Here is a 24,213-nt window from a genome sequence, read left to right as displayed (position 1 = left end):
TTTTATAAGATAAGTTTAATGCCAGCTAGCAACCTACCTTGGCTTCTTACTGCATTCACGTAACATGCAGGCTCCTCGTGAGGCAGGTGGTTAAAGCATTGGACTAGTTAACTCTAAGTTTGCAAGATTGAATCCCTGAGCTGACAAGGTAAAAATCTGTCGTTCTGACCCTGAACAAGGCAGTTAACCCACCGTTTCTAGGCCGTCATTGAAAATAAGAATGTGTTCTTAACTGACTTGCCTCATTAAATAAAGTTGTAAAAAAAAAAATAACAATAATAATAAAATCGGCGTACAAAAATACAGATTTCCGATTGTTATGAAAACTTGAAATGGGCCCTAATTAATCGTCCATTCCGATTAATCGGTCAACCTCTACTACAGAGGGTAGTGCAAACGGCTCAGTACATCACTGGGGCCAAGCTCCTTGCCATCCAGGACCTCTATACCAGTGGGTGTCAGAGGAAGGCCCTAGAAAATGTCGAAGACTCCATCCACCCTAGTCATAGACTGTTCTCTCTGCTACCGCACAGCAAGCGGCACCGGAGCACCAAGTCTAGGTCCAAGAGGCTTCTAAACAGCTTCTAACCCCAAGCCATAAGACTCCTGAACATCTAGTCAAATGGCTACCCAGACTATTTGCATTGCCCCCCCTCTTTTAAGCTACTGCTACTCTCTGTTGTTATCAGCTATGCATAGCCACTTTAATAACTCTACCTACATGTACATATAACCTCAAATAACCAGTGCCCCCGCACATTGATCCTGTACCGGTACCCCCTGTGTATAGTCTCGCTATTGTTATTTTACTGCTGCTCTTTAATGATATGTTACTTTTATTTCTTATTCTTATCTGTATTTTTTAAAGCTGCTTGTTGGTTGTTGGTTAGGGGCTACTAAGTAAGCATTTCACTGTAAGGTCTACACCGGATGTATTCGGCACGTGACTACTATTTGATTTGCATCCTGTGATTTGTGTCCTGTCTTCTACAATGTCTTCTCGCCATCTCATCAGCCTGTGACTTGGACACACGTACAGAGCATAGCTTACTGCATTAGAAAGGACATACTGTACCATACGCAGACACTGACTTTTAGTCTCTACTGGTAACGCAACACTGGAAAATGGAGGCAAGAGAATGTAACCCAAATCAAAGCTCCTGCAGCAAGACCAGGCACAACACCTCATCATAACATGGTGCTGCAGACAGAGACAGAGGTGGCAGTCTAAAATAAACATAAGGAGTCACACACAGTTAAGAACCATCGGCCTTGCAGCAGAAGCGGTCAATGTCAGACATAAAAATCAGGGCAGCTCAGCCAACCTCCCTCCCTCCCTCTCTCACGCCTCAGTTAGGGCTGGCAGGGAGTGAGCCACTGCTAACACACACAGTCATTACTGTCACACACACACACACCAACCGAGAAGTGGGAGATTTAACTGGGTCAAACACACACATATCTTCAAAGCCACACACACCTAATCAATAACATACACACTGGTCATCGAGAATATATCACCACATCAAACACAAATGCAATACATTACCATACATGCCAAGCCTTTTGTGTGGTTGCAGGAACTCCCTTAAACGCCATTACATCCTCCAGCAGCCCTCTTCTTCTCTCCCTTTCCCTCCCTCTATAGCTCTCTATCGCTCCACTACCAGGCAGATAATGCAGCAGGATTGTCAGCTTGCCTTTCCTCCCCCCTCTCTCTCTCTCTCTCTCTCTCCACTCTCTCCGTTCTCTGTGTCACTGATTCCTATTGAGCAGACGGCAGCACTAGAGAGGAGAGAGATGACAATAACTCCAGGCAGGCAGGCCGACACCCTCTCTCCTCTTCCTCCCCCTCTCTCTCGCTCTTCTCCAGCTGAGAATCTGCTCTATGGTCACACAGGAAGGAGGATTCTCATCACCTGACTAATATGCACCAGTCAATTACTCTCATCCTCCCTCTCACTCTCTGGGTTCTGCCTTTCTAACAGCTTACATTGTGGGGTAGGTGTGAGTTGTAGGTACAGTAACAGCTGTTGGTAACTGGCAAGACATACATTCTATGCAAAATGTCTGAGTGTTTCCATAGGTTGGCTCATTGATTCCTTTTACATGAAAATACTAACAGCATTTCTAAACTGTTACTATGGCTAAGCCTTTTCTCCATCCAGAAAACTTACCACTGCCTTCCTCCCTCGTCCCCCCGCTCTGTCATGAAGGAGGAAAAGCAATTGTCGCTAAGGCCGTATGCTTTGAGGTCTCCACCCCTCCCTTCTCTCTCTCCTCCTTTACACGCTCATCACTCAGCCTCCCTTCTCATTCCTCTTTTCCCTTTACTCATACCCTCTCCATCTCTCCTCCCTACCCTATTATTTTCTCTCTCCCTCTCTCTGCTCACACCTCCTCCTCCTCTCCATAGATAACTGGGCCAGTGTGTGTGTGTGCACGCCTGTGTAGCTGGCAGGGTGCCGTAGAGCTCAGTGGGGAGTGTATGTGACTAAGGCAAGGGAGGACGTGCAGCACGTGTGAAGCCTGTTCAGTTGAATACGGCTTCTTGTACACACACACAGTCAGCAGCCAATCAAGGGCAAACCAGGGCAGGACCAAAAACACTAGACACCTGGCTCTTTCCCCTCCTCTCCCAGGGAAGAATGTCCATCCATCTCACCAGTCTGAGAGAACCCATCCTGTGTACAATCTCCCCATGGCTCTTAGTCTCTCAAGACAAAAAGGGTTGCCTCCCACAATGTAGGAGCTTAACATGTCTGTATGTATACAACGTTACTTTGGAATAGAGGAAAGGGCACAAATAGGAGCTAGCAAGATTGAGATCACAGATGTTATATTTAATGAGTGCCTTTCACAAGCGTCTAGTTTGCATGAGCTTCAGCAATATACCGTATAACGACAGTATGATTTTAGATAGATAGGTGTTATTGTGAAGTGTAAACGTCTAGGAGCAACAACGGCTCAGCCGCGAAGGCCACACAAGCTCACAGAATGGGACTGCTGAAGTGCATAACGTGTACAAATTGCCTGTCCTCAGTTGCAACACTCACCACAGAGTTCCAAACTGCCTCTGGAGACAACGTCTGCAAAAGAACTGTTCGTCGGGAGTTTCATGAAATGGGTTTCCATGGCCGAGCAGCCGCACACAAGCCTAACATCACCATGCTCAATGCCAAGCGACAGCGGGAGTCTTGTAAAGCTCGCCGCCATTGGTCTCTGGAGCAGTGGAAACGCGTTCTCTGGAGTGATGAATCACGCTTCTCCATCTGTCAGTCTGATGATGATGCCAACTGTAAAGTTTGGCGGAGGAGGAATAATGGTCTGGGGCTGTTTTTCCATGGTTCGGGATACGCACCTTAGTTCCATTGTTGGAAAATCTTAATGCCACAGCATACAAGCATTTCGCTACACTCGCATTAACATCTGCTAACCATGTGTATGTGACCAATACAATGACATTCTAGATGATTCTGTGCTTCCAACTGTGGCAACAGTTTGGGGAAGGCCCTTTCCTGTTTCAGCATGACGTTGCTCCCGTGCACAAAGCGAGAACCATACAGAAATAGTTTGTCGAGATCCGTGTGGAAGGACTTGACTGGCCTGCACAGAGCCCTGACTTCAACCCCATCGAACACCTTTGGGATGAATTGGAACGTTGACTGCGAGCCATGCCTAAATCGGACAACATCAAAACGACCCTTGAATAATTAGCGTAAACAATAAATCAACCGTTCCATTTTGGCAATTGCATTCACAAAATCATGCAATTGTTTTTAGTCTTTGCTGTAATAAAGGTTTAACCAAAACCAAAAAACTCTTGTACGCTAAATTTATTTAAAATGTTGTTTACATTGTTCCAAATGGTCAGAGAAATTATATTGTAATCTAACAGCACCTGTTTGGGACACACAATCTAACAGCACCTGTTTGGGACACACAATATGCAAGCAGCTCCTTACCTTCTCTTACTTGATCTCCAGTATTTTCCACAACTAGTCAAATTTATTCCACACATCTGACTCCCCCTTTAACTCCCGAGCAACCAGTAAACAAGCCTCGTTTCATGTTAATTTTTCACGTCCTCTACATTTGTTTTGCTGTTACGTGTTACGGTGTTCAGAGCTTGTTATAACCTATTTTTTGATGTGATTATGATATGCTATAGGTCCGGCCCTATCGATGCATACACGTGTCACGTAAAGAGAGCAAAGGTCAAGGGAAAAGGGAATGTTTTTCCTTAACAAACGAGGCATTTTGGTAACAGAACTTTTCAGTCAGAAATTATTGTAATTGTGTTGCAGCTTCAGCAACACGATAAACATAATGTTCTGTGGTGGTCGCTGCAGCAGGTATGAGAGAGGGATAGGGCGATAAACACTGTTGATGTTCTGTGGTGGCCGCTGCAGCAGGTATGAGAGAGGGATAGGGCGATAAACACTGTTGATGTTCTGTGGTGGCCGCTGCAGCAGGTATGAGAGAGGGATAGGGCGATAAACACTGTTGATGTTCTGTGGTGGCCGCTGCAGCAGGTATGAGAGAGGGATAGGGCGATAAACACTGTTGATGTTCTGTGGTGGTCGCTGCAGCAGGTATGAGAGAGGGATAGGGCGATAAACACTGTTGATGTTCTGTGGTGGTCGCTGCAGCAGGTATGAGAGAGGGATAGGGCGATAAACACTGTTGATGTTCTGTGGTGGTCGCTGCAGCAGGTATGAGAGAAGGATAGGGCGATAAACACTGTTGATGTTCTGTGGTGGTCGCTGCAGCAGGTATGAGAGAGGGATAGGGCGATAAACACTGTTGATGTTCTGTGGTGGCCGCTGCAGCAGGTATGAGACTACGGGTGCTAGTCACAGTCACTCGCTGGTCATTTATTTTATTTTTCATTATTCTTTTTTTTTTACACAACAAGTCTGTGATCGGCACAACCAAATCAATTGCAGTAGGACTCCATCTAGTCATTTGTGTCTCTTAATTATTTAAATCAAACAGTGTGCTTATAGCATCAGACAAGCTCAGTGCATATAGTTGATTTGATTAAAACACATAGGATGCATCATATATGGAAAAATACCTGTTTAAAATGTTCAATCAATCATTTGGTCGAGAGAACAGACTGTCACCAAAGATCATGTTTTAGTAAGGGACAGCTTAGTCCCCGAATAAATAAATAAAATCAATGTCAACTGAGTTGTCTGTTCTTTCGACCAATCGATTGGTCTACATTTTAAGACGTGTATTTTATATATACTGAACAAAAATATAAACGCAACATGTAAAGTGTTGGACCCATGTTTCATGAGCTGAAAAAAAAAGATTACAGAAATGTTTCACACACACAAATAGCTTATTTCACTGAACTTATGTGTACACATTTGTTTACATCCATGTTACTGAACATTTCTCCTTTGCCAAGATAATCCATCCACTTGACAGGTGTGGCATATCAAGAAACTGAATAAACATTAGATTAACCTGTTGAGTGTAGGGGGCAGTATTTTGATGTTTGGATGAAAAAACGTACTCAAATGAAACTGGACCAGAATCTAGAATCTAGAATATGCAAATAATTGTCAGATTAGGATAGAAAACACTCTAAAGTTTCCAAAACTGTTAAAATATTGTCTGTGAGTATAACAGAACCGATATTGCAGGAAATCCAACCCGGAAGTGCTGTTTTTCCTGAAAGCTCTCTGTTCCAATGCCTGCCGTCGCTCCATTTAAAGGGATATCAACCAGATTCCTTTTCCTATGGCTTCCCCATGGTGTGAACAGTCTTTAGACATAGTTTCAGGCTTATTTTGAAAAATGAGCGAGAAAGATCACATTGAGTCATTGGATGGCTGGGTGCCAGCAGCTTTTGCATGCTCGAGCAGCTTGGAGCAGACATTTTCTCGCTCTCTCCTATTGAAGAAGCTACAGTCCCAGTTGCAATATTATCGATTATATATTGTAAAAACAACCTGGGGATTGATTATAAAAAACCGTTTGTTTCTACGAACTTTACGGATACTATTTGGAATTTTCGTCTGCCCGATCTTGACCTCTCGAGCCTGTGGAATTCTGAACATAACCTCCATTTGGTTCGCGCGTTTTTGGATATAAAAATAATCTTTATGGAACAAAAGGAACATTTGTTGTAATTGGGAGCCTCGTGGGTGCAAACATCCGAAGATCATCAAAGGTAAGCGATTAATTTTATTGCTTTTCTGACATTCGTGACCAATCTACTTGGCTGCTAGCTGTTTGTAATGTTTTGTCTACTGAGAGAGAAGTCCTTACATAAATGCTTGGTATGCTTTCGCCGAAAAGCTTTTTTGAAATCTGACACGCCAGGTGGATTAACAACAAGCTAAGCTGTGTTTTGCTATATTGCACTTGTGATTTCATGAAAATTAAATATTTTTAGTAATTTAATTAGAATTTGGCGCTCTGCAATTCAGCAGATGTTAACAAAAATGATCCCGGTAACGGGATGGGTGCATCAAGAAGTTAAACAGCATGATCATTACACAGGTGCATCTTGTGCTGGGGTCAATAAAAGGACTCTAAAATCTGTCATTTTGTCACACAACACAATGTCACAGTTGTCTCAAGTTGAGGGAGCGTGCAATTGGCAGGAATGTTTTTGCCAGATAATTTAATGTTCACTTCCCTACCAACGTCATTTTAGATACGTTTTTCTGTCTGTAATAAAGCCTTTTTGTGGGGGGGGAAACTCATTCTGATTGGCTGGGCCTGGCTCCCAAGTGGGTGGGCCTATGGCTGCGACCCTGCCCAGTTATGTGAAATACATAGGGCCTAATTTATTTATTTCAATTGACTTGATTGACTGAAACTATAACTCAGTAAAAATTGTTGCGTTTATATTTTTATCCAGTACACATAGTTAAATAGAACTATAAGAAATGTAAGATTTGTCCAATTCTATCCAGCTCATGGCTCCAGCTATGCATGTGGTTTGCTAACTTGCTAGATGTCAAGATCAATGTTCTTTGGTTACAGCAGAGATATTCAGTCTCGTCCTGGATCAAGATCCCTGTTGCGTAAACAGTTTTGTGCATAAAAAAATGGAAATTATATATTTTTGGAAATAGCGCCCCTTGTGTGCACATTCAGTTATACAGCATACGGTATGGTACAAAAAAGTTATGACTATCAAAATCTGGACAACACCCAACCCTATTGTGGATACCATTTTTATGTCTCGGTGTCCAGTATAAAGAAGTTAGAGGTAGTTTTGCGAGCCAATGCTAGTCTATGGATATTTGCTAGCATTCTAACTTCCTTCATACTGGACACAGAGACATAAAATTTTTATACACAAGTCGGACTTTGGGAAATTAAAATCCCAAAGTATCCCTTTACTCCCAGACATAGTGCTGTTGCTGCCCTAGGTCTGGGACTTCAGAGAGAACATGGCTCCTCTGACCTCTTTCAGTAGCACATGAATCAGACGCAAACATGTGTATCCATCCACAGCCAACCCAGCTATGTAGTGAAGCTACAACAAGTATTTACAGTAAGTCACAATCTAGTACTGGGAAGTATGGGAGCAAAGGAAACAAAACATGAGGTGGACTGTATTTCTTGAGGAAAACAGTCATAATGTTGGAAAATGTTGGAAAACAAAATGCCTTAGGTTGTCACCCAGAGTCACATTTGTTTCACTTGCAAGCTATAGCACATAATATTTTACAAAAGTACGCTAAAGGGCCATAGAGAAAAGTCTGCTTCTTGTTTTCTTTATTGCCAAGGAAAATCTGGTATTGTAGTATCGCGATACGGGTATCGTGACAACACTACTGTCTAGGGTGATGGAATTCAACATGCTGGGAGGGAAAGCTGCAGCTGAAGCGGCCTTATTTGGACAGATTCCTCAGGACTATGACCATTAGCAAATATACTGCATGCAAACCATAGTTACAGCCTTGGCTGGCTGTAAACGACTACTCAGAAACAGTCAAAAGCAGACAGACTACTACAGCTAACCCTTCTATGAGCTCTACTGGGAATAAGAGCACACCTATCAAATGCACATGAACACACCTAACACCTATCAAATGTATGGCAGCTCCGACACTGTCTGGGTCAGAAGCCCTCAGGTTGGTGTGTGCATTTCTCTGTCTGGTCTGGACAAAACAAAAGTATACATTCACAAGGGAATAGAAACAGAGAGCCACCCTGGCTTATAGTGTCAATGGCACAACACAGGTCTACACACCCGCCAAACAACACACTATTCTTACACTTAATCCAGCAGGGAAGATAGCCTGTCTCATATTTTACCATAGGGTCATAGAGGACCTGTTTTGAACAGGTAGAGAGGCTGCTTACCCCATTAGTTACCGAGGGCGGGGCCTGTTGATATTTACATGACATTTCAGTCATTTAGCAGACGCTCTTATCCAGAGTGACTTACAGTAGTGAGTGCAATGATTGTCATACTTTGTCATACTTTATTCATACTGGTCCCACGTGGGAATCAAAACCACAACCCTGGCATTGCAAAGGCCATGCTCTACCAACTGAGCCACGAGGGACTGGGGCACTGGGGCACTAGGTCACTCCTGGTCCGGGAGGGCTGCTGTGTGTGCAGGCGATGTCCATAGGGGTGTGTACAGTGCTAGCTATGCTACATACCTAGGCTTATAATGTGCTGTAGCAGTTATAGTAGTAGCAGCAGTAGTACCAATAGTAGTAGTAGAAGCAGTTGTACTAATAATAGTAGTACTAATAGCAGTAGTATTAGCAGTACATACCTTTAGACTTGACTCATAATCGGTGTTGCCTTTAAACATGAGGCCCAGTCTCATGTGGATCTCCGTGGCTCGGGAGAAACTGGGGTCAACATAGAGCACTTCCTGAAACGCTTTTATCGCCCTGCACACACACAGAGACACAAGAGGAGAGGGTTAAACATGGGGTGGAACAAAACACGACACATTAAAAAAAAAAGACTTTCATTCACAAAAGCAAAAATGTGTGGAAATAACCTAAGGGTGCTTTTTTTCATGGGATAAAAATAGAGTGAGTAGCTATGGCAAAGAACTAAAGGACTGTTGATTCTGAATGCTAGAGCATCCCTGAATTGTGTGGGTGTGTGTGAGTGAAAGAGCAAGCACCGCTGTCACCAAAATTACCCCCACCCACAACCACCCCGATATAAACCAAAAAAAATAAGACACCCCATATAGGCTACAAAACAATCATACTCCACTCTACTGCTCCACCCCTCTCCTATACAAATACACACATCTTACAAATAAACACCAACTATAACAACGTACACAAATAAATACACTCACAGTGCGGTTGTGAAAACAAAGGCTATCGTATGTCACCACGGAGGTCTGCCACAGCAAGAGAGACTACAGTAGAAACACTGATCTCACTGCTGAGGCTGCCTGTGCACTGCTCGCTCGCACGCACGCACGCACACACGCACGCACGCACACACACGCTGCTGTGCTGAAGCAAAGCACTGAACCCATTGGCCTCTCTCCCCCTCCTATCCCTGTTCCAATCCTTCCTTCCTCCCGCTCTCGTTCATTTGTTCCCTCCAGAGAGCTAGGCGCTCCAGCTTCTCTAGGCTGGAACAGATTGGCAGAGACACAGAGCAAACGGCAGACAAGCTAACAGAGAATACCTTCTACAGGACAGACAGATAAGAGGCAGAACACTAAACAATACCAAGTGTTCTCTGACTGAACCCCAATTATACCAGAGTTAAGCTATTAGTGACAAAGTCGTGTTGTATTATGAATCTGACGTAGGCCATATAACCCACTGCTTTAGCCCTGTAGCTCTCCAGGAACAATGTTGGTGACTAGGACAGGGAATTCCCAGGGAACTAACGATAGATTATAACTATACTTTGGTGCCGATACGGCATGTATTGCCATACACAGGGCTGCGCACAATTGGCCCAGCGTCGTCTAGGGTTGGCAGGGGTAGGACATCATTGTAAAAAAACATTTGTTCTTAACTGTCTTGCCTAGTTAAAAAAAAAAAGAATAATAATAATTGCAATTCGATACTGTGATTTTATTGCGATTTGATGTTCCAAACATATTGCTCACCATGTCTGCTGCAGAGAGATAAGAGAGAGAACTACTTTTGATCAGTCATGGCAATAAAAAGGGCTGAAAACAAAAATGGTGCAGGTACAGTCAACTAGCGCAAAAATAATATCCCGATATGTAACTGTCAATTTTCCCCCCATCTCTATTGGTGACCACTTCTCTGGCCCTATGAGGTAACATTACATCTTTCAGCTCTGAATTCCTCAGAAGTCTCTAGCTGGTGATGTAACATGTCCTACATTGAGGGAGAAACCCAAATGACCCGCTTCTCTGTATCCCCCCCCCCCCCCATGTGGAACTCCCTTCCCCTGGGAGAGAGAAGGGCTATACTATATACAGTACCAGTCAAAAGTTTGGACACACCTACTCATTCAAGTGTTTTTCTTTCTTTTTAGTACTTTCTACATTGTAGAACAATAGTGAAGACATCAAAACTATGAAATAACACAAAAAAGTGTTAAACAAATCAAAACATATTTTGTATTTTAGATTCTTCAAAGTAGTCACCCTATGCCTCTTGAGCATTCTCTCAACCAGCTTCATGATGTCGTCACCTGGAACGCATTTCAATTAACAGGTGTGCCTTCTTAAAAGTCCATTTGTGGAATTTCATTCCTTCTTAATGCATTTGAGCCAATCAGTTGTGTTGTGACAAAGTGGGTATACAGAAGATATCCCTATTTGATAAAAGTCCGTATTATGGCAAGAACAGCTCAAATAAGCATAGAGAAATGACAGTCCATCACTATTTTAAGACATGAAGGTCAGTCAATCCGGAAAAGGTCAATAACTTTGAAAGTTTCTTCAAGCGCCATGATGAAACTGGCTCTCATGCGGACCGCCACAGGACAGGAAAACCCAGAGTTACCTCTGCTGCAGAGGATAAGTTAGAGTTACCAGCCTCAGATTGCAGCCCCAAAAAAGCTTCAGAGTTCTCCACATCAACTGTTCAGAAGAGACTGCGTGAATCAGGTCTTCATAGTCGAACTGCTACAAATAAACCACTACTAAAGGACACCAATAAGAAGAAGAGACTTGCTTGGGCCAAGAAACACAAGCAATGGGCATTAGAACGGTGGAAATCTGTCCTTTGGTCTGATGAGTCCAAATTGGCGACTTTTGGTTCCAACCGCCGTGTCTTTGTGAGACGCAGAGAGGTGAACGGATGATCTCTGCGTGTGTGGTTCCCACCATGAAGGATGGAGGTGGTGGTGTGATGGTGTAGGGGTGATTTGTTGGTGACACCATCAGTGATTTATTTAGAATTCAAGGCACACTTAACTAGCATGGCTACCACAGCATTCTGCAGCAATACGCCATCCCATCTGGTTAGCGCTAAGTGGGACTGTCATTTGTTTTTCAACAGGACAATGACCCAAAACACACCTCCAGGTTGTGTAAGGGCTATTTGACAAAGGAGAGTGATGGCATGCTGCAACAGATGACCTGGCCTCCACAATCCCCCGACCTTAACCAATTTGAGATGGTTTGGGATGAGTCAGACCGCAGAGTGAAGGAAAAGCAGTGCTCAGCATGTGGGAACTCCTTCAAGACTGTTGGAAAAGCATCCTCTTGAAGCTGGTTGAGAGAATGCCAATCGTGTGCAAAGCTGTTATCAAGGCAAACTGTGGCTACTTTGAAAAATGTTAAATATATTTGGATGTTTTTAACAATTTGGATTACTAAATTATTCAATGTAGAAAATAGTAAAAATAAAGAAAAACCCTTGAATGAGTAGGTGTGTCCAAATGTTTGACTGGTACTGCTCAGTGACTTCTAACAAGTCAATTCATAAAATTTCTCCCTGCTAGAGCTGCTGGTCAACTGTAAGTGCTGTTATTGTTAAGTGAAAATGTCTAGGAGCAACAACGGCTCAGACACGAAGTGGTAGGCCACACAAGCTCATGGAACGGTACCGCCAAATGCTGAAGCGCGTAGCTCGTAAAAATCGTCTGTCCTCGGTTGCAACACTGGAAGCAACATCAGTACAACTGTTTGTCGGGAGCTTCATGGTCAAGAAACCGCATACAAGCCTGGGGGGGAAGGCCCTTTTTCTGTTTCAGCATGACCATTTTTATTTATTTAACTTTTTTATTTGACCTTTATTTAACTAGGCAAGTCAGTTAAGACCAAATTCTTATTTTCAATGACGGCCTAGGAACAGTGGGTTAACTGCCTGTTCAGGGGCAGAACGGCAGATTTATACCTTGTACAATGTTCCAATATCTACTGGAAAGCCTTCCAAGAAGGAATGGAGGCTGTTAGAGCAGCAAAGGAGGAAACCAACTCTATATTAATGACCATGATTTTGGAATGTGACGTTCGACAAGCAGGTGTCCACATACTTTTGGTCATGCCGTGTTTGTAAACTTGGCAGGCTGACAGCACTGGAGGCACTCAAGGTCAAGGCAGGGGAGAAGGGGGGGCAAGGACCAGAACTAGGGTTGGTGTTGGCCAGCTTGTCCAACACCTATCCAAACTGAAAAAGATCTCCTGGTCAAAAAAGTTGCACTTAAAACAATGGAGCACTCAAAAGTGTGCAAGTATCTATTTACTGTTATAGATGAATGCCTCACAAGCTAATGGAATGGCTGGAGTTGACCGATGCAAAACACATTTCTTTTTAATAAGGCCTAAGCATCTCATCATGCTCGTGGTATACATTGCTAATGGATGGCTCCCCAATGCAATCATTAAATCAAGCTATATTTATACAGCACACTTCAGATGTAGAATGCAACGCAATGTGCTTTACAGGGGGAAAAAAAATATTTAAACAATTCAAATAAATGACATACGCAACAAACATAAGAGGAAAAAAAGGACAAACTAAAAAAACACTAAGGAAGAGTAAAGCTAAAAAGATGTGTTTTAAGATCACAGTTTCAGCCCTGCTCAGGTTCTCTGGCAGGCTATGCCTCTCCATGCCTCTTAGTCATAGGCTTTGGGATAGTTAAAAGGCCAGTACTAGAGGACTTGAGGGACCTACTGGGTACATAACTTAAAAGCATGTCTGACTTGTATTTAAAAAGCCAATAGAAGAACCTTAGATCTAAAACTCAGGCAGCCAGTGCATTACCCATTACCAATAACACTTTTTGGAGAAAAGCAAAACAAAAATTGCCTGATCGGATGGCTTAACTGTTGGCTTTATAACATTTAGATCCAATATGGCTCCTAATCATGGCAGTAACATTAGCTGCATTATTCTTGATAAAACAACTAACACGTAGATGCATAATGACTGCCTGGACAACATTTAGATTCAAGATGACAGCCAGTTGCATCAGACACATCCTCGCAGTATTACTCCTTATGGAAACTAATAGAGGGGGCCTACCTTCTCTGTCCTGCCTGGGCCTCTGAGGAGGGGGGCTGCACTGGCCTAGACAGGGAGAAAGGGGACCTACAGTAGTCAATATCAGGCAATGCCACAGACACCTAGCAGCACTACACAGCCTCAGCAAAGCACTTACTCAACAAGGACCCAAGTACAGTAATACATTCCCCATCACAGGTATATGGGGAGGGAGGGTATTTAGTTACTACTCCTCTGGTGCAATGTAGGAGATTTGAATTATTCAGTTAGTAATTTATATAGTGGCACCTCTCCTACTAGCTACTTGAAAATTGAAAAAAACAGTCTATTCTCTCGCTCCAAAACCATTGTTTTAATTCCTTAGTCTAAGACGTTGGGGAGGGGGGTGCTAAACTGACATCTGGAATGGTTTTTAAAAAGGGTCATACTATGGATAATTTAGCTGATTTGGAATTTTAAGTCAACTTTAGGTATAATAAAACATTTAAAGATTGGGATAAAATATAGATTTTGGGCCATTATTACTAAAGCCATAGAACGCATTGAATAACACATTCATAAATGGCAAAAAGGACAGCAAAAAAAAAAGTCGTAAGAAACAAGGTTTTGAAATGTCTGTCATAAATCTAGGATTCAAATGTATATATATATATATATATATCTGTCATAAATGTCTGTCATAAATCTAGGATTAATTTTTTTTTTTTTTATTATATATATATATATATATATATGTCATAAATCTAGGATTAAAATAGATATATGTCTGTCATAAATCTAGGATTAAAAATATATATATATACATATATGGGCTCCCGAGTGGCGCAGTGGTCTAGGCACTGCATCTCAGTGCAAGAGGCATCACTACAGTCCCTGGTTCGAATCCAGGCTGTATCACATCCGGCCGTGATTGAGAGTAAAATAGGGCGGGCACAATTTGCCCAGCGTCATCTGGGTTAGGCCGGGATAGGCCGTCAATGTAAATAAGAATTTGTTCTTTTAACTGAATTGCCTAGTTAAATAAAAAATATATATATATCTCTATCTATCTCCGGAGCGCGCACACACACACACACACAAATAACTCACGCCCTGACCTTAGTTCCTTTTTTATGTCTACGTTTTAGTTTGGTCAGGGCGTGAGTTGGGGTGGGCATTCTATGTTGTGTATTCTAGGTTTTGTATTTCTGTGTTTGGCCTGGTATGGTTCCCAATCAGAGGCAGCTGTCGATCGTTGTCTCTGATTGAGAACCATACTTAGGCAGCCTGTTTTCCCACTATGGTTTGTGGGTAGTTGTTTTCTGTGTCTGTGTTTTACCATACAGAATTGTTTCGGTTTTCATTTGTATTCAGTGTTCGGTTATATTTCATTAAAATGTGGATACTTACCACGCTGCGCATTGGTCCGATCTTTCCTACTCCTCCCCAGAAGAGGAGGAAAACCGTTACAGAACTACCCACCAAAAAAGGACCAAGCAGCGTGGTAACCTGGCGCAGAGGGTTCTGGAATCTTGGACTTGGGAGGAGATACTAGAAGGCAAGGGACCCTGGGCACAGGCTGGGGAATATCGCCGCCCCAAGGAAGAACTGGAGGCAGCGAGAGCTGAGCGGCGGCGATTTGAGGTAAGGCAGTGCAACAGGCAAGAGAGGCAGCCCCCCCAAAAAAATGTGGGGGGGGGCACACCGGGAGATTGGCGGAGTCAGGCAATAGACCTGAGCCAACTGGTCAGGCACCATGTTATGCGGTCAAGTGCAAGGTGTCGCCAGTACGTGCTCTTAGTCCGGTGCACTATAGGCCAGACCCCCGCAAATGCCATGCGAGAGTGGGCATCCAGCCAGGGCGTATTGTGCCGGCCCAGCGTGTTTGGTCTCCGGTGCTCCGTTTCGGCGCAGGATCGGCTCTGCGTGCTGTGTCTCCGGAGCGCTGGGAGGGTCTTAGTGCGTCCTATGCCTGCGTTTCGCACGTGCCGGGCGAATGTGGGTATTGAGCCTAAGGGAGAGGTGCGAGTGGGTATGCACCAGATCTCCAGTGCTCACCCACAGCCCGATTCAACCTGTGCCTGCACTCTGGAGGGTCCGGGCTAAAGTGGTCATCCAGCCTGGAGGAATGGTGTCGTGGCTGCGCACCAGAGCTCCAGTGCTCCCCCACAGCCCGGTCCATCCGGTGCCTCCTCCACGCACCAGGCCTCCTGTAGCTCTCCCCAGCCTGGTGGGTCCTGTCTCCTCCCTCCAGGTTCTCCTGTCTGTCCAGAGCTGCCCGTCACTCCGGCGCAGCAGGAGTCGCCCGCCTATTTGGGGCCCACTGCAAGGGTCCACAATCCGAGGTGCCCACCCAGACCCTCCCCTATGGGTTTAGATTTTGCTTCCGGAGTCCGCACCTTTTATATATTTATATACACATATATACATATATACATATATACATACATACACACACACACACAGTCACGTCCTGACCTTAGTTCCTTTTTTATGTCTCTGTTTTAGTTTGGTCAAGGCGTGCGTTGGAGTGGGCATTCTGTGTATTCTAAGTTTTGTATTTATGAGTTTGGCCTGGTATGGTTCCCAATCAGAGGCAGCTGTCGATCGTTGTCTCTGATTGAGAACCATACTTAGGCAGCCTGTTTTCCCACTATGGTTTGTGGGTAGTTTTCTGTGTCTGACCATACAGAACTGTTTCGGTTTTCATTTATTTCTCTTGTTCCTTTGTGTTCGGTTATATTTCATTAAAATAGGGACACTTACCACGTTGCGCATTGGTCTGATCTTTCCTACTCCTCCTCAGAGGAGGAAAACCGTTACACACACACACTACACCTACCCATTCAAGAGTTTTTATTTGTACTATTTTCTACATTGTATAATAGTGAAGACATCAAAACTATGAAATAACACATGGAATCATGTAGTAAACAAAAGTGTTAAATCAAAATATATTTGAGATTCTTCAAAATAGCCACCTTTTGCCTTGATAATAATCTTGGCATTCTCTCAACCAAGCTTCATGAGGTAGTCACCTGAAATGCATTTAAATTAACAGGTGTGCCTGTTAAAAGTTCATTTGTGGAATTGGAGATTTTTGGTTCCAACCGCTGTGTCTTTGTGAGATGCGGTGTGGGTGAACGGATGATCTCTGCATGTGCATTTCTGTAACTTCTTCAAGACTTTTGGAAAAGCATCCAGGTGAAGTTGGTTGAGAAAATGCCAAGAGTGTACAAAGCTGTCATCAAGGCAAAGGGTGGCTATTTGAAGAATCTCATATAAAACATATTTTGATTTGTTTGACACTTTTCTGGTTACAACATGATTGCATTTGTGTTATTTCATAGTGTTGATGTCTTCACTATTATTCTACAATGTAGAAAATAGTAAAAATAAAGAGAACCCCTTAGGTAGGTGTCCAAACATTTGACCACACACACACAGAGAGAGATAGAGAATGCATTCGTTAAGAATTCAGACCCCTTGACTTTTCCCACATTTTGTTACGTTACAGCCTTCTTCTAAAATTGACTAAAATGTTTTTTCCCCAATCTACACACAATACTAATAATAATAATTTATTCAAAACAAAATGACTGAAATCACATTTACATAAGTATTCAGACCCTTTACTTAGTACTTTGTCGAAGCACCTTTGGCAGCAATTACAGCCTTGAGTCTTCTTGGATATAACGCTACAAGCTTGATTACACCTGTATTTGGGGAGTTTCTCCCATTCTTCTCTGCAGATCCTCTCAAGCCCTGGCAGGTTGTCTGGAGACCGTCGCTGCACAGCTATTTTCAGGTCTCTCCAGAGATGTCCGGGCTCTGGCTTGGCCACTCAAGAACATTCAGAGACTTGTCCCGAAGCCACTCCTGCGTTGTCTTGGCTATGTGCTTAGGTTCGTTGTACTGTTGGAAGGTGAACCTTCACCCATGTCTGAGATCCTGAGAGCAGGTTTTTATCAAGAATCTCTCTGTACTTTGCTCCATTCATCTTTGCCTCAATTCTGACTAGTCTCCCAGTCCCTACCGCTGAAAAACATCCCCAAACCATGATGCTGCCACCATGTTTCACTGTAGGGATGGTGCCAGATTTCCTCCAGACGTGAAGCTTGGCATTCAGCCCAAAGTGTTCAATCTTGCTTTTATCAGACCAGAGAATCTTGTTTCTCATGGTCTGAGAGTCTTTAGGTGCCCCTTGGCAAACTCCAAGTGTCTGTCATGTGCCTTTTACTGAGGATTGGCTTCTGTCTGGCCACTCTACAATAAATGCCTGATTGGTGGAGTGCTGCAGAGATGGTTGTCCTTCTGGAAGGTTCTCTCATCTCCAGAGGTACTCTGGAGCTCTGTCAGAGTGACCATCAGGTTCTTGGTCACCTCCCTGACAAAGGCCCTTCTTCCCCGATTACTCAGTTTGGCCGGGCGGCCAGCTCTAAGAGTCTAAGTGGTGCCAAACTTCTTCCATTTAAGAATGGAGGCCACTGTGTTCTTGGGGACCTTCAATGCTGCAGAAATGTTTGGGTACCCTTCCCCAGATCTGTGCCTCGACGCAATCCTGTCTCAAGAGCTCTACGGATAATTCCTTCGACCTCATGACTTGGTTTTTGCTGACATGCACTGTCAACTGTGGGATCTTACATAGACAGGTGTGTGCCTTTCCAAATCATGTCCAATCAATTGAATTTACCACAGGTGTAGAAACATCAAGGATAATCAATGGAAACAAGAGGCACCTGAGGTCAACTTCGAGTTTCATTGCAAAGGGTCTGAATACTTATGGATATCTTTATTTTTACAATTTCTAAAAACATGTTTTTGCTTTGTCATTTTGGGGTTTGCGTGTAGATATGAGGAACTTTTTTTATTTAATAAATTGAAGAATAAGGATGTAATGTAACAAAGTGGAAAAATTCAAGGGGTTTGAATACTTTCCGAATGTACTGTCTGTATGTATGTATTTTACACACACACACACATACACACATTAAACCTCTTTTTGGGGGGTAGGCACAAAACTACATTCATACTTTCATTCTTTTATTTTACCGGTAACCTTCAGACAAGTCCCGTGACTTCTGGGCGCAATAGAACAAAACGGAGAACACCATCATGTTTGTGTGAATCTCCCCGTTCCATAGAGTGGTTGTTCGTAGGTCAAACCATTTGGATGCTACAGACGTTTTCGTGAAAAGACCTTACACCCGCAGATGTGAAGTGCGACACTGGCGGATTGAGACGCATCCAATGCCAAACTGATATCTCTAGCTTAAACTGAAATAATTTTATGGACATTTTCTTGTTATGAAACTTATATTCAAATCGACTTTGGGGGGGTTAAATACCAGCTTTAGCAGTGGGAGAAAACAGTGAGCGACAACGATGGCCGTGAACTGGATTACACACACAGAGCACCCACTGCAGTGTCGACAGCATCAAAACAAAGCCACCCCTGTCAAGACTGTGTGCATGTGTGTGTGCACATGTGAGTGTGTTAGTTTGCAGAGTAATACACCCCGCCACACACAACAGAGCATATCACACTACATCCTCTTCCTCTCCCCACACTTTAACCTTTCATGACTATAACCTGAGCATGTACAGTCGTGGCCAAAAGTTTTGTGAACGACAAATATTAATTTCCACAACGTTTGCTGCTTCAGTGCATTTAGATATTTTTGTCAGATGTTACTATGGAATACTGAAGTATAATTACAAGCATTTCATAAGTGTCAAAGGCTTTGATTGACAATTACATGAAGTTGATTCAAAGACCTCTTTTTCAAGACCTCTGCAATCCACCCTGGCATACTGTCAATTCACTTCTGGGCCACATCCTGACTGATGGCAGCCCATTCTTGCATAATCAATGCTTGGAGTTTGTCAGAATTGGTAGGTTTTTGTTTGTCCACTTGCCTCTTGAGGATTGAACACAAGTTCTCACTGGGATTAAGGTCTGGGGAGTTTCCTGGCCATGGACCCAAAATATCGATGTTTTGTTCCCCGAGCCACTTAGTTATCACTTTTGCCTCATGGCAAGGTGCTCCATCATGCTGGAAAAGGCGTTGTTCATCACCAAACTGTTCCTGGATGGTTGGGAGAAGTTGCTCTCGGAGGATGTGTTGGTACCATTCATTATTCATGGCTGTGTTCTTAGGCAAAATTGTGAGTGAGCCCATTCCCTTGGCTGAGAAGCAACCCCACACATGAATGATCTCAGGATGCTTTACTGTTGGCATGACACAGGACTGATGGTAGCGCTCACCTTGTCTTCTCTGGATGGCCCAAACAATCGGAAAGGGGATTCATCAGAGAAAATTGCTTTACCCCAGTCCTCAGCGGTCCAATCCCTGTACCTTTTGCAGAATATCAGTCTGTCCCTGATGTTTTTCCTGGAGAGAAGTGGCTTCTTTGCTGCCCTTCTTGACACCAGGCTGTCCTCCAAAAGTATTCGCCTCACTGTGTGTGCAGATGCACTCACACCTGCCTGCTGCCACTCCTGAGCAAGCTCTGTACTGGTGGTGCCCCGATCCCGCAGCTGAATCAACTTTAGGAGACGGTCCTGGCGCTTGCTGGACTTTCTTGGATGCCGTGAAGCTTTCTTCACAACGATTGAACCGCTCTCCATGAAGTTCTTGATGATCCGATAAATGGTTGATGTTGGTGCAATCTTACTATCAGCAATATCCTTGCCTGTGAAGCCCTTTTTGTGCAAAGCAATGATGATGGCACGTGTTTCCCTTGCAGGTAACCATGGTTGACAAAGGAAGAACAATGATTCCAAGCACCACCCTCCTTTTGAAGCTTCCAGTCTGTTATTCAAACTCAATCAGCATGACAGAGTGATCTCCAGCCTTGTCCTCGTCAACACTCACACCTGCGTTAACGAGAGAATCACTGACATGTCAGCTGGTCCTTTTGTGGCAGGGCTGAAATGCAGTGGAAATGTTTTTTTTGGGGGGGGGGATTCAGTTAATTTGCAAAGAGGGACTTTGCAATTAATCTGATCACTCTTCATAACATTCTGGAGTATATGCAAATTGTCATCATATAAACTGAGGCAGCAGACTTTGTGAAAATGTATATTTGTGTCAGGATTTCCTTTCCCTGAACTGTCAAAGTTAGTCATCCCAAATCCCCTGAATCACCAACAGGCTCTAGTCTCGATGCATATAACATTTTCAAAGTTGGCTCATTCTATATTTGCTGTCAGCAGTGTTCTAGGCTATATTTGCTGTCAGCAGTGTTCTAGGCTATATTTGCTGTCAGCAGTGTTCTAGGCTATATTTGCTGTCAGCAGTGTTCTAGGCTATATTTGCTGTCAGCAGTGTTCTAGGCTATATTTGCTGTCAGCAGTGTTCTAGTCTATATTTGCTGTCAGCAGTGTTCTAGGCTATATTTGCTGTCAGCAGTGTTCTAGGCTATATTTGCTAGAAGCAGTGTTCTAGGCTATATTTGCTATAAGCAGTGTTCTAGGCTATATTTGGCTTAAAAGTGGCAGAAGCAGTAAATGGCAACATTCTTCGAAAAACAAAACGTCATATAAAAACCATGACAGTACTGATAGGCTGAATGCTTGACTGACACAGTAATTCCGACAAGATAACAGGTAGCCTATTCCTCAACAGTCACTCCCAGTCACTCTCAAGGGTTAAATGCAAACACACAGTAAAGAACATACAATAGCTAGACAAATGTATTGTATTACCACACAATTTCAGGACTCATTTCGAAGCCCATGAGGTCATTAAATGCTGAAATAGTGAAGCAAATATAGGTCACTGGTCTCTAGCCCAAAGAACGTACTAGAGTGCAATGGAAAATACTGAGGATGTGCAGCTACTTACCACTGAAATGCGTTGTAATGGAAGTAAACCATACCAAGGCCATATAAAAAGGCAGCATTCTGAAAGAGGGGGAGAAAACAATGAGTGGCAGAAACAGCACCAGAGCACTTATTTCTCAAACATCAATGCTTTTTTGGTTTTTTAAAGATGCCGTGACTGAACAACACTGATTACTCACTCAAGTTTAAACAACATAGACCATGAAACCAACCAGATCCCTAATAACATTAAGTCCTGGTTGAGCAATCTCACTGGAAAGTATCAGAGGCTCAAAGGTCAATGGCTAACACATAAACATCTCTCTGTGCCAGTTCCCTGTGGGGAGTCTGCGGGGGGTTAATCTGCTGCTCCAGTCACACCTGCCCAGGTAGAGAAACATACCTGGTGAAACAAACCTACACACCTCAACACTGTCACTATATTACTGCACCAGATATGGTTTAGTTAACAGAGACAGAAACAGTAGCCCCCTCATCCCCGAAAGGATTAAAGTGCATTCTACTGTATGTCCATAGGGTAACTGGTAGAGTAGAAGCCCAAATACATACTTCGGTTCATTTCAAATGAGTCAAATTCACCTTTCAGGGGTAACTGTTGTGGCCCAGTTTCATATAACAAACTGTAGTAATAGTCAGAACTGAAACCGGTAGAGGTGTTAAATCTCTAACCACATCACCTCCTACTCAGACAAACACACAAATCAAGTGGAAAACCAATTGCACGTTCAATACCAATCAGAGGTAAATACTGCACATAACGCCATTCAGAGCGCTTCACTACCAAAACACGAGAGAGAGCGTGAGAAGACTCACTGCACCATCTATGAAGCTTGGACTGAAGAGAGAGCAGGACAGGAAGGAACAAACTAATTCTGCTTCCACCAGCCATCAAAAGTGTTAAGTCTAGAAAAAGCTGAGAACAGCTGGGTTTTAGAAAACCCCGTTTTCTAAAACGCAGCTATTCTCAGCTCTTTCTAGACTTAAGGGTGAGAGTGAGACAATCAGTGAGTTGAGAAACAGCGAGGAAGCATAAGTCAGAGTAAGGATGTTTCTGAAAGCCTGTTAGTCTATGCTACATATTCATTCATCTCATGTGCAGTTGAAGTCGGTAGTTTACGTACACTTAGGTTGGAGTCATTAAAACTCGTTTTTCAACCACTCCACAAATTTCTTGTTAACAAACTATAGTTTTGGCAAGTCGGTTAGGACATCTACTTTGTGCATGACACAAGTCATTTTTCCAAAAATTGTTTACAGACAGAATATTTCACTTATAATTCGCTGTATCACAATTCAAGTGGGTCAGAAGTTTACATACACTAAGTGCCTTTAAACAGCCTGGAAAATTCAAGAAAATTATGTCATGACTTTAGAAGCTTCTGATATCATTTGAGTCAATTGGAGGTGTACCTGTGGATGTATTTCAAGGAATACCTTCAAACTCAGTGCCTCTATGCTTGACATCATTTGAAAATAAAAATAAATCAGCCAAGACATCAGAAAAAAATTGAAGACTCCACAAGTCTGGTTCATCTTTGGGAGCAATTTCCAAATGCCAAAAAGGTACCACATGCATCTGTACAAAAAATAGTACGCCAGTATAAACACCATGGGACCATGCAGCCACCATACCACTGAGGAAGGAGATGCGTTCTGTCTCCTAGAGATGAACGTACTTTGGTGCGAGAAGTGCAAATCAATCCCAGAACAGCAGCAAAGGACCTTGTGAAGATGCTGGCGGAAACCGGTACAAAAGTATCTATATCCACAGTAAAATTAGTCCTATAACGACATATCCTGAAAGGCCGCTCAGCAAGGAAGAAGCCACTGCTCCAAACCCGCCATAAAAAAGCCAGACTACGGTTTGTAACTGCACATGGGGACAAAGATCGTACTTTTGGAGAAATGTCCTCTGGTCTGATGAAACAAAAATAGAACTGTTTGGCCATAATGACCATCGTTACATTTGGAGGAAAAAGGGGGAGGCTTGCAAGCTGAAGAACACCATCCCAACTGTGAAGGACAGGGTGGCAGCATCATATTGTGGGGCTGTTTTGCTGTAGGAGTGACTGGTGCACTTCACAAAATAGATGGCATCATGAGGAGGTAAAATTATGTGGATATATTGACGCAACATCTCAAGACATTAGTCAGGAAGTTAAAGCTTGGTCGCAAATGGGTCTTCCAAAAAGACAATGACCCCAAGCATACTTCCAAGGTTGTGCTAAAATGGCTAAGGACAACAAAGTCACGGTGTTAGAGTGGCCATCACAAAGCCCTGACATCAATCCCATAGAAAATTTGTGGGCAGAACTGAAAAAGCATGTGCGAGTAAGGAGGCCTACATACCTGGCTCAGTTACACCAGCTCTGTCAGGAGGATTGGGCCAAAATTCACCCAACTTATTGTGGGAAGCTTGTGGAAGGCTACTCGAAACATTTGACCCAAGTTAAACAATTTAAAGGCAATGCTACCAAATACTAATTGAGTGTATGTAAACTTCTGGCCAACTGGGAATGTGATGAAAGAAATAAAAGCTGAAATAAATCATTCTCTACTATTATTATTGTGACAGTTCACATTCTTAAAATAAAAGTGGTGATTCTAACTGTCCTAAAACAGGGATTTTTTTACTAGGATTAAATGTCAGGAATTGTGAAACTGAGTTTAAATGTGTGTGGCTAAGGTGTATGTAAACTTCCGACTTCAACTGTATCTATCCCATGAGAGACAGAGAGACCCAGTTAAGTTCAGTCAATGTTTTAACCATTTCTTCCAGACTGCTCTCCCTCTTAGTTCAACCTGCCACCCTGATCCGGTTTCAGCCCTTCCTTATGCTGGTCTCAAGCCACAGCCCTCTCTCCTAGGCAGCCCCTAACCCCAGCCCTCTCTCCCAGGCAGCCCCTGTCCCAGCTCCCTAACCCCAACCCTCTCTCCCAGGCAGCCCCTGTCCCAGCTCCCTAACCCCAGCCCTC

The 24,213-nt window shown here is 43.3% G+C and overlaps 1 protein-coding gene across 6 annotated transcripts in view; it reads right to left on the bottom strand.

Moving 5' to 3' along the window:
* The window catches only part of kdm6a (lysine (K)-specific demethylase 6A), an 89,725-nt gene that overhangs the window by 50,298 nt on the left and 15,214 nt on the right, over positions 1-24,213 (bottom strand). Inside the window, exons 5-7 of one of the 6 annotated variants that reach the window (XM_036958693.1) lie at positions 21,240-21,298; positions 13,432-13,497; positions 8,769-8,889 (exon numbers count right to left, since the gene is read on the bottom strand). In XM_036958693.1, the coding sequence (XP_036814588.1) occupies positions 8,769-8,889; positions 13,432-13,497; positions 21,240-21,298 (246 nt within the window). Of the gene's footprint in view, positions 1-1,549; positions 1,846-2,177; positions 2,208-8,768; positions 8,890-13,431; positions 13,498-21,239; positions 21,299-24,213 lie in introns of those variants that run through there. The other 5 variants (XM_036958694.1, XM_036958695.1, XM_036958698.1 and 2 more) reach the window with 5 other exon arrangements.

Source organism: Oncorhynchus mykiss, chromosome 22 (genome assembly GCF_013265735.2).
Source record: "Oncorhynchus mykiss isolate Arlee chromosome 22, USDA_OmykA_1.1, whole genome shotgun sequence".
NCBI lineage: Eukaryota > Metazoa > Chordata > Actinopteri > Salmoniformes > Salmonidae > Oncorhynchus > Oncorhynchus mykiss.
Note: the sequence above shows the minus strand (reverse complement) of the source record. Positions and strands in the feature narration are given on the sequence as shown.